The sequence below is a fragment of the Thunnus albacares genome, chromosome 12 (genome assembly GCF_914725855.1).
Source record: "Thunnus albacares chromosome 12, fThuAlb1.1, whole genome shotgun sequence".
NCBI classification, from domain to species: Eukaryota; Metazoa; Chordata; class Actinopteri; order Scombriformes; family Scombridae; genus Thunnus; species Thunnus albacares.
Genome location: NC_058117.1, coordinates 6018078 through 6033155, shown reverse-complemented (window position 1 = coordinate 6033155; position 15078 = coordinate 6018078). Strand labels below are relative to the sequence as shown.

General features: G+C 39.2%; 1 protein-coding gene across 1 annotated transcript; it reads right to left on the bottom strand.

The window, feature by feature from the left end:
- Positions 1-4880: 4880 nt before the first annotated feature.
- urod (uroporphyrinogen decarboxylase) lies at positions 4881-13902 on the bottom strand. Its single transcript, XM_044367995.1, has 10 exons — positions 13713-13902; positions 12240-12352; positions 11996-12075; positions 11165-11227; positions 9598-9795; positions 9220-9381; positions 6916-7050; positions 6282-6382; positions 5656-5722; positions 4881-5153 (listed from the first exon to the last, which is right to left on the bottom strand). Exons 1-10 carry the CDS (start codon positions 13733-13735, stop codon positions 4989-4991), a joined length of 1107 nt encoding a protein of 368 aa, XP_044223930.1. The 5' UTR covers positions 13736-13902; the 3' UTR covers positions 4881-4988.
- Positions 13903-15078: the final 1176 nt, after the last annotated feature.

Genomic DNA, 15078 nt, shown 5'->3' with positions numbered 1-15078 from the left:
TTATCTACAGATTTAAAGGATTTTTAAGGAGTCAAAAAAACTTTAAATTTAAACTTAAACTTTAAAAAGTCCCTTTAAGGTACAAATAAATGGTGTAAATGGTCCAAAAAAGACTGTAAACTTTTGAAATGAAACTAACAAAATGACAAATTCCACATTTGTTACAAAAAAGGTTGAATCTAGACAAAGAATATCTGCCGACATGAATGATCTCAGTCTAAAATACTGACATCAGCAGCATCAGAGCTGTTCAAATCGCAGTGAGAGCAGTACGGTGTCAGTAACACTGTCACTGATGGAGAGGGAGCCCCTGAAATCGTAAACACCCTCCGCCCCCCAATCCGGTCACATGATGTTATGACTTTTTCTGGATTCCTACACAACAACAACAACAACAACCGGATTTACTAGAATCTGCTTATCTGACGTTCTTAGCTGCCTCACAGAGAAAAACACAATTTGGGATTAACTGATCTCTTTTTCCTAATTCCTCATGTAAAACGCTTCCGTTATGATTACAGTAATAATGCAGATGATTTCATTTTAAGCCAAATTCTGTGTAGTAAAACATAGCTTTTCATTCCCAGTTTACTAAATTGTTCAATTCACATGGAGACAAAAAAGCTCAAGCGCTGTGATTGGATGCTATCTGCCTGCTCAGCTTCTATCTAGCATCTCACTGGTGGTTGTGACGGTAATGGTATAGTGTAGTGAGTCTTGATTGGTGAAGATGATGTGCTTCAACATTGCTGCCTGTCCTGAAATGACCTTTGACATTCACAAGTGCTTACACACAGTTAAGCTAAGACCTACACATTAGTACCCCATAAGGCTCACAATCATACGTCCCATGTTTGCATGTTCCTGACGGGTGACCTCTTGTTGTATGCTGAGTGTGAATGTGTGTGAATAACTGCATCCCTCTCTAACTAGCAAAGGTGGATGTAGCGTGACACTTAATGGTCTTACCCACATATTTTTAATTGCCTAAACTTTTCATCCTATCCTATTTTGTTTTATTTTAGCTTAACACTCATCACAATATTGACTTTGTCTTGTGCATTTTTCTTGTGATTGTGTTAATCAAGTCTTACCTCTCAGCAAAAGATCCTTAATGCAGTGCAATGCAAAAAACATGACAGCATGATGGAAAATAACGCCATTTATATAATTTCTACATATGATTTTAACAGGTGTGAAGATGATTTATAGAAATCCACTCACTGTGCAGGGATCTCTGCTTCTTGTTCTTCCCTTTTCCCTTCCTATTTTACCTCCAAATCAACACAACTGAATCCTGAGTCAAATCCATAAATTAACATGTAGGTGAACTTTTATTTGAGGCTTGATCATTAGTGTTACACTTCATGGGACAACAGAGAAATTCAGCTCTGAAACTGCACATGACCTACTGGTTTTTAGCTTTTTTAATAGGATTCATCCTATAAATGTGTTATACTGTGTGTGTGTTACATGTTATATGTTTATTTGACTTTATGAATTAAGTGATGCAGCTTCAAATTCTCTCAAAGCTTTCTGCTTCCTTGTGGATAATATTTGGGGACGGAAAAAAAGAGAAGAACAGATTTTTAAAGTCATTCTTTACCCTTCAACTACAACTCTTAACTTTATGACCATCATCTGTGACATCACCAGTTGGGGTTTGAATGGAAATTTTGAAGTCTTGATTTGGGTTTCCCATTTATTGCCATCTGTCAGTTACCAGAACATTTAGGGAACAAGGTGGAGCCTGGGTGGAGCAAAACAAACTAACTGCTATGAAGACATACACAGTCTTACAACAGTGGGGTTGGGACTCCCCGGAGAGTTACACAATGAATGCAAGGGGTCACGAAATTGTTAACAAGATAGAAAAGAAGAAGAAGAAAAGTTGCAACACAAAATTCTGTGAATTTTTCTTAAATATTTCCTTTTTTTCTTTTGAAATATTGGAGACTATTACAAATGAAACCATCAGAGAAGAGAGCATGGGTGAAACTGCTCACAGCTCACATATGCATCCTGGGACACGGGGTCACGAGTGAGCATCGCTTGGCAGCAAAAGCAGAAAGTATTTAGTGTTTTTAAGAGTTTGTATCGGGAGAGCTTCTTTCTTTTGACTTCAGTACAGCATGCTTGAGTTGTCTTGGGGCCTGCTTCCATCAACTGTGATGGTTATCAATTTGGTGATCCCAACTGTGAATTATTCAATGTTTGAAAGATTTACTTTAGTCTGGAGTACCTACAGATTATGTAACATGTTGAAAGCTCATCTTCAGAGCTATGAGGGTCTGGTAGGGAAGAAGAAGGCAGTTACTATTACTATTCAGTGGAAAACGCTCCAAGATCAGCTGCATGTGGTCACTTCAATCTGCATTTGTTGTTATGAAATCTGCATTTAACAAACACACTTGTGTAGTCTCCTCTCTTTTGTCTTTTTAAAGCTAATTCTTTGAGAAAACTCTTTAAAAGTTTCTACACCATTAGCATTAGTTAACGTTGTTCTAGATGCCACATTATACTCTGAGAGAGTCGAGCTGTTTATTATTATAGACCTTCATTACAAAGCGTGTCTCAAAGGACTGTCTGGATGATAAAAAAGTGTTCACACACCTTCAGGCAGGCCACCGTCTCACTTCTGTCCCAGTTAAAGTCCCAGTCACTGTCACAACTCTGTCCCATTTTCTGAGCCAGACCTCAGCCTCCAATCAGATGCATAAGCCATCAAAACAAACAGAAAGTATATAAGTGGGTTTATGAAATAAGTTTTAGAGTATTTAGACATTTTTATCCGACAGAACTGAGAAGACCAACAGCAGAATAAACTTCCATTGCTAAATGATTTATGAATAACCAAAAATAAGGAGTGCAAAGGTAAGTGCTTCTATGTGAGGCAGCTGCCAGAAAAGGAGACACAGAGAGATGAGAGGGGTAGACAGAGGCTAGACTTGTAGTTTTCAGTTACTTTTAGTAGTTTATACACTGTGTATTAACAGGACCAGAGTCTGCAACAAACGGCTCTGTGAGGCTGTACTGTATGTAGGCAGAGCAATATGCTAACATAGGCTTGCTAACATAAGCTTGCTAACATGCTCACAGTGACAAAGCTAATATGCTGATATTTAGAAGGTAATGATTGGCATGTTTACCATCTCAGTTTAGCCTGTTAGCATGATAATAATAGCACCAAACCGAAAAGTACAACAGAGGCTGATGGAAATGTCATTAGACAAGTATTAGACAAATAAAAATGACTTGATGATGGCGCTAGATGAAAAATGAAGAGTTTACAGAAGTATTACAATTCATCCTGAGGGCAACGTGAATGTGTGTATCAAATTTCATGGCAATACATCTAATAGATGTCACGATATTTCAAGGAAAAAAATTAAGGTGAACCTCAATTTGGCACTTAAGGAAAGGGGATCAGTCATTTTATTGGGGGTCAGTGGGATTCATCCTCTGGGCACCATGAATGTCTGTACAAACTTTCATGGCAATTCATCCAATAGTTGTCGAACCAAAGTGGTGGACAACAACCTTGCCACCTCTAGAGCTACATTCCTAGCATGGCTAAAAACCCACTAATGCTGTAGAACTTGGTTTATGTTGACGTCATGCCCACTCTCTCTGAGTTTCACAGCATTAAGAAGAATTAACACCCTGCTCAAAGCCCAGTGGCTGAGCTATCACAGCAAAATAAATCTAAAAAGCATAAGCCAGATGTTCTAGTTGAGTGTGTTGGTCTTTGAGTGGAAAGGAAATCTAATCCAACATCAGTATACACTTGAAAATATTAAAGATGATCAGAAAACGACAGTAAATGTGTATAACTTTATTTAAAATACAAAGCAACATCAATTTGACTAAAAATCAATACTATGGAAAAAAATAGCCAAATATGCACATTTGTACGCCTTAATATAGTGGTTAACTGCAAATTAGATGCAAGCTCCCAGGATGATTACAATGTAATTCACTTCAAAAGTCACTTTTTCTACAAGTCTGAGTTGATGAAATAAAAAAGGATACAAACAGATGTAGAGTGAAAAACAAAGAGAAAAACAGCATTAAGGCATTTTCTCGTACATTGTGTTTTTCTTAGAATTTCTATCCACTGCGGTAAAAATAAAACTGTTCATGCTGAGATCTGGCGGGGGATTTGTTCACTGTTAAGATGTGGGATGGAATGATCAACTGCTGTGTGCTGACATTTTCCCTTAAAAAACTGATTATATAACTGCAGTAGTGTGTCCCTTGCTGAAACTCCTTTGCCAAATCACCAGCTTTTGTTTTCACAGCAGTTTGTTTGTATCCTTTAGTTCTTCACAGCACAATCTGTAGAACCTTTGACAAAGAAGCTACTCGTACTGATGAAGAGCTCGGTTTTGATTGACGATGCAATGTAACATAATGCTGAGTTTGATTGGATGACAAATGTCTAAATGAATATTTTTAATCTACAAGTCAACGCTGTTTTCCACCATTACTGAACAGATCTAATATGAATACAAATAGGATCTCTTACAACTTCAGATATGTTTGTAATGTACATGTATTTGCAAGAATGAGGTCAACAGTTTCCAATCCAAACACATAATCCACTCCTGGTCAGATCAAGATATTTTAGATTAATAGAAAATCTTGTCTTAGAAAAACCAACATCTTGTTTATCCTGAAAGTCTACACTGGACGAGAATGTAGGGAATTTATGTGAATGTAACATGGTTTTTTGTGTGTCATGTATTAAATATCAAGACATTGTTTTTACCATTTGCTTCCTCCTTGCCCATGGTTCATCACCAGCCTCTTACCGAAGCCCATTGTGAAAATGTACAACTCTACAACTAAATCTATGGGAGTAAATTTTCAAACACCAATAACTTACAACTTTTAACAGTTTTTAATAAAATAATGCATTATTATACATTGTATCATCATTAACATCAGTTTTGTTTGGCTTACACACAGGCAGACAGGATTAATCTTTACATTTGTTTGATCATCCGTTTTGAGTGTTGGTGCACAGCTTCGACAAAGGCGCCGACGTTCTCCGGGTCCATGTCGGGGTAAAGGCCGTGGCCCAGGTTGGCAATGTAGCCCCTTGTGCCGAAACCCTCCACCATCTTCTTCACGATGCCTGAAATACGATCCTAAAGAAAGAGGATGGACAGAAATCATTCAATACTAATATGCTTTAGCATATTTTCAAGAGATACTTTTAGCTGAAAACTGGGTCAGATGATGAACACTTTTATGAACTTTTGGCAAAGACTTATAAACTTTCAGCAAAGACTTATAAACTTTCATACTGTGTGTAAACAAAAGTTTGTCAAAATGAGTTACGGCACTTCAAATCTACATTGGAAATCCAGTGGGATTAGAATAGGAATCACAGCATGTATGCAGGACGCTGAAAATAGCAGCAGCAGAAGAAGAATTTTGAGAAATGTGAAGAGTTTCACAACTGGCAGCAGTTCTGGTGGATCAGAAGATCACTGATGCTTTCTCATTTTTCCATTAATAATTTCTTCTTTCTTTATTTTTTAGCACAAAACAAACAGTAAACATAACAACACATACTTAAACATATACAGACAAACTAAACATAAGAAAAGTAGAGAGAGTCTTATCCAAGGTGGGAGTGGTAGTTACCTTTGGAGCGTAGAGAGCACAAGGGTCCATGTTTCCCTGCAGGCTAACCTTCCCTCCTGTGCGCTCCCTGAATACACACACACACACACACACACACACACACACAGTAATCCTTTAACCAACAGGTTAAGTATTTAATGAGCAGACCAAGAAACACGGATGTTTGTTGACTTAAATCCTGCACAGAGTGACAAACCAGGGACGAGGGAGAGGTCAGTAATGGTTAACCTGCTCCTCAGGAAAACAGGACAGTATGGTCTGTGATTACAGCTACAGCTGGCTACATCCCTGAGATACATTCAGTTCAACTTAGCTTCAAGCCCATTTTTTTTGCTGTCTGACAATGACACTGGATTTTCAAGAGGCTACAGCTTTTCTATTCATGTTGACATTCCAGAGATGTTTTAATGCTTCAAATTTCACAAACTAAAACAGGAAGAACCAGCTGTGGTTGAAATTTAAACAGCTTTGACAAATTTGGGCATTTTTAAAAACAACTTTGGTGTGGAAGAGTTGCAACAGAAGTTTTTTGGGCCATGCTGACAGTTTAGAAACAAGACAACTTTTTACATAATTATTGGGAAGATGTGAGTAGTAAAGTCAACATAGCTCTGTGTGCATGTTACCTTGCTGATCGTGGGTCAATAGTCCAGTCCAGACCGACCACCTCATAATGAGACTGAGACAGATCCTCTAGACCGTAGTGAGCATCCTTTGCAAACACAATCTGAAACACACACACACACACACACACACACACACACACACACACACACACACACACACACACACACACACACACACACACACACAGAGAGAGAGATGAAAGTTAAATTAACACATTTTTGAGAGAAGTTTTGCCCAGATCAACATGATCCATCTTTGGTGAAATGGTGCCATCTACTGGTTATAAAGTGTAACAGTGATTTCCATCAGACTGGATGAATCTCTAATGATCCCTCCTGGGAAACTGTTGAAGCAACAGAGTGACAACGAGAATAGAACAGAGTATAGAAACTAATATAGCAGGTAATTATAACAAGAGAATGAACTGAATAATACAACAGATATATAAATAAATCGACTCGTTTGCAGGAAACAGGAAGGTGATGTGCAGGTGTACATTATTATCTGTGAAGAAATGTGAAAATGTTCTACAGTTTTAGTGTAGAAGTCTTAATGTGTACATACATATATGTGTGTGAATGAAAGCATGTTTACATGTATGGGTGCACACATTGATTATTTTCTGTCTCTCACCATAGGGACGTCCTGTCCGTCCTCTTTGAGTTTATCTTTGACGCGGCGAGCGATGTCTCGAAGGTAAGGCAGAGAGAAGTCTTTAAACTCCACTGGACCCAAAATGCCAGCGTGGGACTCAAACACCTGCAGAGCCTGGAGACCAGACACACAGCAGAGGAAAGACATGTTTCTCAGAGGGAGACCTTTTACCTTGTGACAGTGATAAACAACTCATAAACACGGAGGAACAGAAAGCTGAGGCATAATCTTAAAACACTTTAATTTTCTAATGTACTGTTGTAAAATTACGGCAAATGTAGCCTAATAAGAGGAAAACAATTAAACTTTTCTGTCTGTTAACCCCCATCTCAAATTCATGTTATTCAAAGAGTAGAAGGAGAACAACGGCTGCTGATTTGACCTCTCTACATTCACCATCTATGTGATTCACTTTGATTTAAACAATCTCAGTAGGATTTCTTTTTGTTATTCTTTTCCTTAATCTTTTAATTAATTTAATATATGTGTGTGTGTGTGTGTGTGTGTGTGTGTGTAGCAGACATAAGACACTTTACTGTCATTGTATGCAGTACAATGAAAAAGCAGCAGTAAGAACACTAAGGGAATCAATAAAAACAAGACAATAATGAATAAAAATAAAATGAATAAAAATCTAAAAAATTTAAATAAGTATTACACATTCATACAGTGAGGTAGTTGTACACATTATATTTTATCCCAGCTACTGTTCACCATTAAATAATAATCATTCATTTCTCACACTCCTCTGCAGGAAGGTCAGAGGTCAAGCAGAATATGGGGACCTGCATCCCAGTCCACAATGAAGGACAGACTCTCTGCTGCCCCAAATACTGAAGACTGCAGTAGAAAATGGCAGCGTACTTTGCTCATATGACACTGCCCAGACTTTGTGTAATAATGCAGTTTTTCCCTCTCAGGCTGTTCTCAACTTATTTGAGGGGGAGGAAAACAAAAAGAATGCTGCCTCAAACGTATTTTGTGCTGATACCGAGAAGCAGGTTTGTTTCCATAAGGAGTGTGTGCTGCAGCTGCCACCATCAGCAGATCGTATTTATGTCCGACTCTGAAATACTCTCCACACTGTGCTGCATACTGAATCTCTCAGGTCTGACTCATACATTCTGCCAGGCTTTCAACACTTTTTCTATCCTGTTGTGGTTGTAACTATAAGCTCCCTACAAACCACAAAAAGTGCATATCATGACTGGTCAGATTACAAAAAAAAACAGCTTTTCATGTAGTGAATTATAGCAGAGGCTGACTGCTCATCTGTTCACACAGCATCAAAGGCATCGTATTTAAGGAGTGAACCAACTGTTAGCCCATCATCTGGTTACCGCCTTGATAATGAGGTGTGATGTGTCAGTATGTGGTGGGGAAAAAAGAAAACCTGTATTTTTACAACATGAGAAAAATAAAGACTAACGGCTCAATCAGGGGGAAATTTGAGACGAAAAAGTCACTGCATGCACTGAGGTTAGATTGACAATGTGTGATCACACCAGATCTTGTCTCGCAAAATGTATTCATGTGGTGAAGTCCCTATTCAGCCTTTATAAGCACTATATGAACATTGATAAATGGTTTATAATACACTATAATGTAGTTGTAAGCAGATATAAGTCTTTATTGATGTATTTGTCACCAACTTTAACACCATAAGTGTATACTGGTGAATAAACAGACAGTGAATGACATTATAGTGACACACGGTTGTAATAATATAAAATGTGGCTTAATAGGAGAAGTTATAACTGTGATGAGTGTTGCCAATAACAGGCTAACAGCCGCAGACCCTAGAGTTGTAAATTTACAGCTTATAGAACTTGTTAAACATGTTACTGTGATTAACCTCTGTTCCTCTATGTCTCTCTGCTGCTCATGATATTTCACTGTGCTGTCCTAAAAGCAATGATATTAACAATCAATATTTCCTGAGTGAGAATCCTGCCCCCTCGCTCCCATCAGCTGGACATTGGAGAGGCTTGTAATTTCATGTGTCAAAGTTCAGTCAGATTGAACTCTGTGCAAAGTGAAAGAGGCCAGTCAATTCTGACCAGAAGCAAATATATCACCTCCCACACATCCCCCACCCCGCCCTTCTGCTTAGAAATGAACAGGGAGCAAAATCTGTTCTGGCTGCACCTTTACCCTGCTGAGTCTGCACTCAGTTCAAGTCAGTTTAAAAAGTACAGGAAACTCTAAATCAAGAATTTCTAAAGGGTGTTAATGCATGTTTAAAACATTTAGTAAGTGCAGTGTTGAAGGCAGTGGTCTGACCTGGGCTCCAGCTGCCACCTGTCCCAGCAGATACTCCACTATCACATCCGTCAGCATCTTCAGCAGCATGTGGCTGGCCTCTGGGTGCCGGTACAGCCAACGCTTCGCCTTGGAATGGGTGTTAGAGCCTCCGCCTTCTATCATGTAGGACATCAACGTCCACTGTGGAGGGACACAGAAAAAAACTGAATATGTTAATTATAAGCTTCTGAGAATGATACTTTCAGACTCAAAGATGCAAAGAATTAAGGTCATTGTACTTTGGCAGCATTAAAATTCATCTCAAACACCAATTTCTAACTGTTTAATGCATCTCAGCTTCCAGAACACCTACGCATGCTTTCCAAAACATCTTTGACTGTGTCTGTCATCTCTCACCGGAGCTCCAGTGAATCCTATGAGCGGCACTTTGCCCTCAATCTTGTGTCTGGTCAGAGTGATGGCTTTGAAAACGTAGCCCAGCTCCTTGCCCACGTCCACTTTCACCCGCAGACGCTGCAGGTCTTCTGGCTCCTTCAGGGGCTCCGGGAAAGTAGGACCTTTACCTGCCACCATCTGAACATCCATACCCAGAGCCTGAAGGGAGGAAGATGAGCACGAGAATGGATAAAGACACACAAAGAGATCAACAGATTTGATACAGGTGGAGAGACATAGTGCAACATGTTTATAAAGAAACTGTCCTGAGATCACAAGAAATCATACAAAAAAGTTGTTTTTTGTTTTTTTTTTAACTTAATAGCCTGTACTTTCAGAAATTAACACAAGAAACAAGTAACTCTTCATAGCTGGTTTATCTTTGGGATCAAAGGAGACTCCCCATTCTCATCATCTCATCTCAACTTGACACCCATTACTCTTACTTTCACACAAATTAGAGTCTGACATTTCAAAACCGTGTATTAAATTGATGATAATTTTTTAATTAAAGATGATCAAACCTACCAAACCCAGCAAAATATCAGTAATAATCATATACAGGTTTTCATACGGATGATTTTGGCGCCCAGTATCTCATCAGTTAACAGCTAAGCTGACTGCTTGTATGTCCAGTAAAATGCCATTAAATGTGCATTAATCACTTTTTGTCCACTAGGGAGCAGTAAAACCATCAGAACAAGCTGACAGATAAACAGCCACCACATAGCACCAGCTCATTGAGTGGATATGGATAACATATTGGCAAAAAATTGCCTAGAGTTGTTGTCACTGTGGAGTTGTGTTTCTGCCCACCTGATGACTGCAAGTCCAATACTCACTCTTTAATACCCCTCTTACACCTGGCATTAAAATGCATTCTATATCTAGGTAGGTTATCTGCATTAGAAAAAACACATGTGAACACAGGTATAAATGCTCTTGGAACACATTTGGAGGTGTCCAGGCTTGCATTGTGATTGGATCCCAGCCAGGTGTTAATGTTATCGAAACAGCATGATCGGTCCAGCAAGTTGAAAGGTCACGTAGCTCCGCCTCTTCCTGCTTGATTAAGCAAGCTTGTTAAAAGCTACTAGTAGTAGATGTGGCAAAACGAGATTTAGAGGTGAATGAGGTCCATTCATGGCATTACCTCCCTTGACCTGGGATGTCTATTTGCATACTGAGATCTGATCACACTGCGGGCACAACTGAGATAACGAGAACACATTTTAACATCAGGTGTAATGCAAAGACCGATGGATCGGATATCATTATCCAGATAATGTATCAAGATACAGATCACATGTTGATACCAGGTGTAAATGGGGTCTTAATCTCTGTGCTGTAAAACAAACACAAGCTAATAGAGGCTAAAATGCTCCACAGACAAACCCGTTTTTAAATGACAAAGTCAATGTTATTACTGACCACTATTTTACCCCACTTACACTTACCCCAACGTTATCACAGACAATAAGTGTGATGAACATGTTAAACAATGAGACTGTTGTACTGTTGTCCTTACCTGTGGGACAACTAGGATGTCAGAGAAGATGATGGCAGCATCAAACGGAAAACGTCTAAGAGGCTGAAAGTGGGAAAGACAGGAGTACATTTAATTTTTTTTTTTTTAATTTAAAAAAAAAAAACAAAAACAAAACAAGAAATGAAATAACTTACATGAAAATGTGTTTGTGTGGTTTGTCATTTGTTGGACTCATTATATTTAATTATACCTCCATCATCTAAACACAATATAACACTACTTGGAAGTATCTTTAAAAGTGCATTAATCTATTCAGCGTTTTAAATTAATTTTCATTGGTTATTTGCATGTTGGGGCTAATATTAAGTAATAAAAAATAAATTGTGGCAAGTGGCATCAAAATGAGTTAACTGTGATGTAAATGTGTTTTTTTGACAGTATAAAACTAAAGTAAACACACATTAAGATCTTTTTTTGTTTGTTTGTTTGTTTTATTGCACTGGTGGTTTGCTGTCTTGTAGTAATGGATTTTAGATGATCATAATCAGCTCAGCATGCTACAACAGAGCTTCTGAACATTCAGAGACATTTTTTTTCAGGTTTAGTGATTAAAGGAGCAGTGTGTAGAATTGAGTACCATTTTCAGTTGGTTGCAATCTGCAACCTCACCACTAGATGCCACTAAATCCTACACACTGCACCTTTAAATAAGTCTAATTAGATTTACAATGTATATTTGCATGCAGGAGCTAGCTGAAAATCTTGTTAGGCTAACACTACTGTCTTAGAGGTCAACAGTCTGAAGATATTTGAAAAAATGATTCATACTGTATGTGAATTTTCATATGAAGTTTAAAAACAATGCTATACCTGCAACGTGAGCTCACAGCAGGCCTCTGGTGACCGACATGTCTCAAAGAAGTCCTTCCCTGCTCTGGCCTCACGAAACTCTGCAGATTAGATTCAACAAAACGTGAAGCAACTGTCTAATTGGTTCTGAAATTGCACTGTTTAACAACAATAAGGATGATTCAAAGAAAGCTTTTGAATTTGGTATGGCTGAGAAAAAAAATGTATTGGAGGAGCAAAAAGAGAGAAGCGCTGATCACAGTACCTGGTAGGTATCTTCCAGCCTGTCTCATACACCAGACTGGGACATGCTCAGTTTCTTCTCCTCGTGCTGCTCGTAGGAATGTGTCATTCTGGAGCTGAGGGAAGTCTTTGGGGCTGGAAGGAAAAACAGCCACATAGGTTTAACATTGTTTTGTGTAACTCTTGAAGAAATGTTGCATCAAACAAAGATTTATAGAAGCTGTGTATGGTTCAGTGGGAACATACAGAACAGAACTTCATAGTTCACACTCATTTCAACACACTTTTATACTGTAGAGCTAATTGATTTGTCTAAAAAGCTGCAGATTATGGCTTTCACATGCAGCAAGGCTTAACAAATTATATTTCTGACTGATTGTCTGATATGGCAGATTTTCCAAATTTCAAACTCGTCTCTGTTTTGGGCCTAAATGCATTTCCCCCTTTCTTTGAGAGGGCTGCCATAAACCCATGATCCTGGGGTCTACAATAACTTAGCACAGTTCTGTTATCTAAAACACAGACATCCACCTCCCCAGCAATACTGGGCATTGAGCTGAGGAGTTGGTTGATTATGAGAGATAACACTCCTGGGCTCTCTTATCACCTGCCAGCAGCAGAAAAAACGGTTGAATGAAAGGCTGCTGTGGATGTATCAGTGTGATGGCTACATCACAAGCGGACTGAAATTCACAGTTTGACGTAAATCTAACTGTTGGCTGGACTATTATAAAGTGTTTTACAATGACTGTCAATGCAGACCACTGCAACCTCCAAACAAAACCAATTATGTTAACTTTACTCAAACTTTAATTCAGTGGACTTCTAGGACTTGGAACTGCTGTCAGACTCTTCATTCAAAATATTTTTTTAAAAAGTACATATACCATATAAAGTATATCATGATTTAAGTATAGTGGCAGTCTTGGTGTTTAACTGGAATCATTCAGAAAACAATGTGATGCACTCTTTATTTTGATTCTCATCCACTTTACCAAATTCAGTTAACAATACTGCAAATTTGTTGTTGCAACAATATGTGTTTTCTCCCTAAAAGGCACACTTCACCAAAATAATATATGTTATTTTAAGGGAACTAAGTACTCTAAGTGCATCATTTATATGCCGAACTTTACTAGGAGACCCAATTTATTCGTAAAAGCCAGTAATTCATGTTGAAAGGGGAACACACTTCAACACAGAGCAAGAGAGCAGTAAAATGATGGTTTTCAAAGGGGAGTTCTCCACAAAGGAAAGAAGAGCGCGTTATCAGATTTAATACGCAGTATTAATGACTGGGATTTGTTACTGTTTTTTGTGAATAGGATTATAAACGGTGAACATGATGGTAGATTGAATTCATGGTCTATGAGGAACTGTTTTCATAAGAATGACACAGGCAAGTTTCATGACCTCACTACGTTTTGACAGCGAGCAGCCAAAATGCTCTCCTTACTTCTATACTGTGATACAGGCTGAAAACAGAGCTACTTACAGTATTAAGTCGGCCTTACTCATGTCGGCAGGGCTGAGGAGGTCTCAGGGTTTCTCAGGCGCTCCGCTGTCTCTCTCTGGGGATGTCTGTCGCGACCTGCAGCTCTTCAACTGTCATTTAAACTCGCCTGCATAACTCATTACTCGCTCCAAGGCGCGGCCATGTTGGACGATCACGTGACCAGGCCAGGAAACGAGTTATGGTTTCAAAATAAAACACTTAGCCTAATACGAATCATTTCTTTCTTTCTTTCTTTCTTTTTCTTTCTTTCTTTCTTTCTTTCTTTCTTTCTTTCTTTCTTTCTTTCTTTCTTTCTTTCTTTCTTTCTCTCTTCCTTCAACCAGGTAGGTGAGGGGCGATCTATTCTTTTGAAGAGCTAGACAGTTTTCTGTCAAAAACAAAAACAAAAACAAAAATAATGTAGATGTATCTGAGTATTTTGCAGACACACAGAAGTTCTTTTGAGCCCCTTCTCTCTCTGTTGTTTAATAAATTGCAGAGGTGGTGGGTGGGCGAGGGGGCTCTCCCTGTGGTTGTCTCAGCTTATGGGGATGATGTCTCAGTCTTGGTGAGAAATAGGAAAGATATTCAGGCCTTAGAGAGCAGTTTACAGACATATGAAAAGGCATCCTCCACCAAAGTTGGAGCAAAGGGCGAGGCACTGTTGTGTGGTTCATGGGGAGGGAGGAGCAGCACAGTTGCCGGGGGACTACAATGAAGTCAGAGGGGAATTAAGGTGCTAGGGGTGTACCTAGACTTGTAGGGCTGGCTCAAGAAGAACTAGGAGGAGGACCTACCTAAGGCAGTCTCCAAGGTGGCAAAATGGAAATGGCTTCTCCCCAAAGTTTCAGAGGACACTGATTATAAACAAGCTGGTGGCATCGTGTAACCTCCTTCTGTAGATCATCAGGATCTATCTTTTCTCATCATCACTGGCTTATGGCTGAAGTCCTATATGTCTGTACAGGAGGGGGCGCAGTTACTGGTGGACCTTGAGAGCAGGCTCGCAGCCTGTAGACTCCAGGTGGCTCTTAGACTGCTGTACCATGCTGATATCTGCTGGGGGGATACAGCACGGGCACTGCTGAGGAGGGCTGGTGGTTTCGGGCTGGACCGCCAGCTCTTCCTGATGAGTCAGGAGGGCCTGAATTTGACAGGACTTACCACCTTCTACACGTCCTAAGAACTTGGCGTCTGCTCCAGCCTGTACGGGAAGGTTTGGATGCAGAAGTGTGGGTGTAGGAAGAGACAATTTTTCACAACCCACTCATTCTGTGGACATAGTTTTGTGTCCATTATTATGAAATCAAACAGAATAGGTTTGCAATCAAAAAATAAATTTGACAGCAAAACTATCAACACTGCA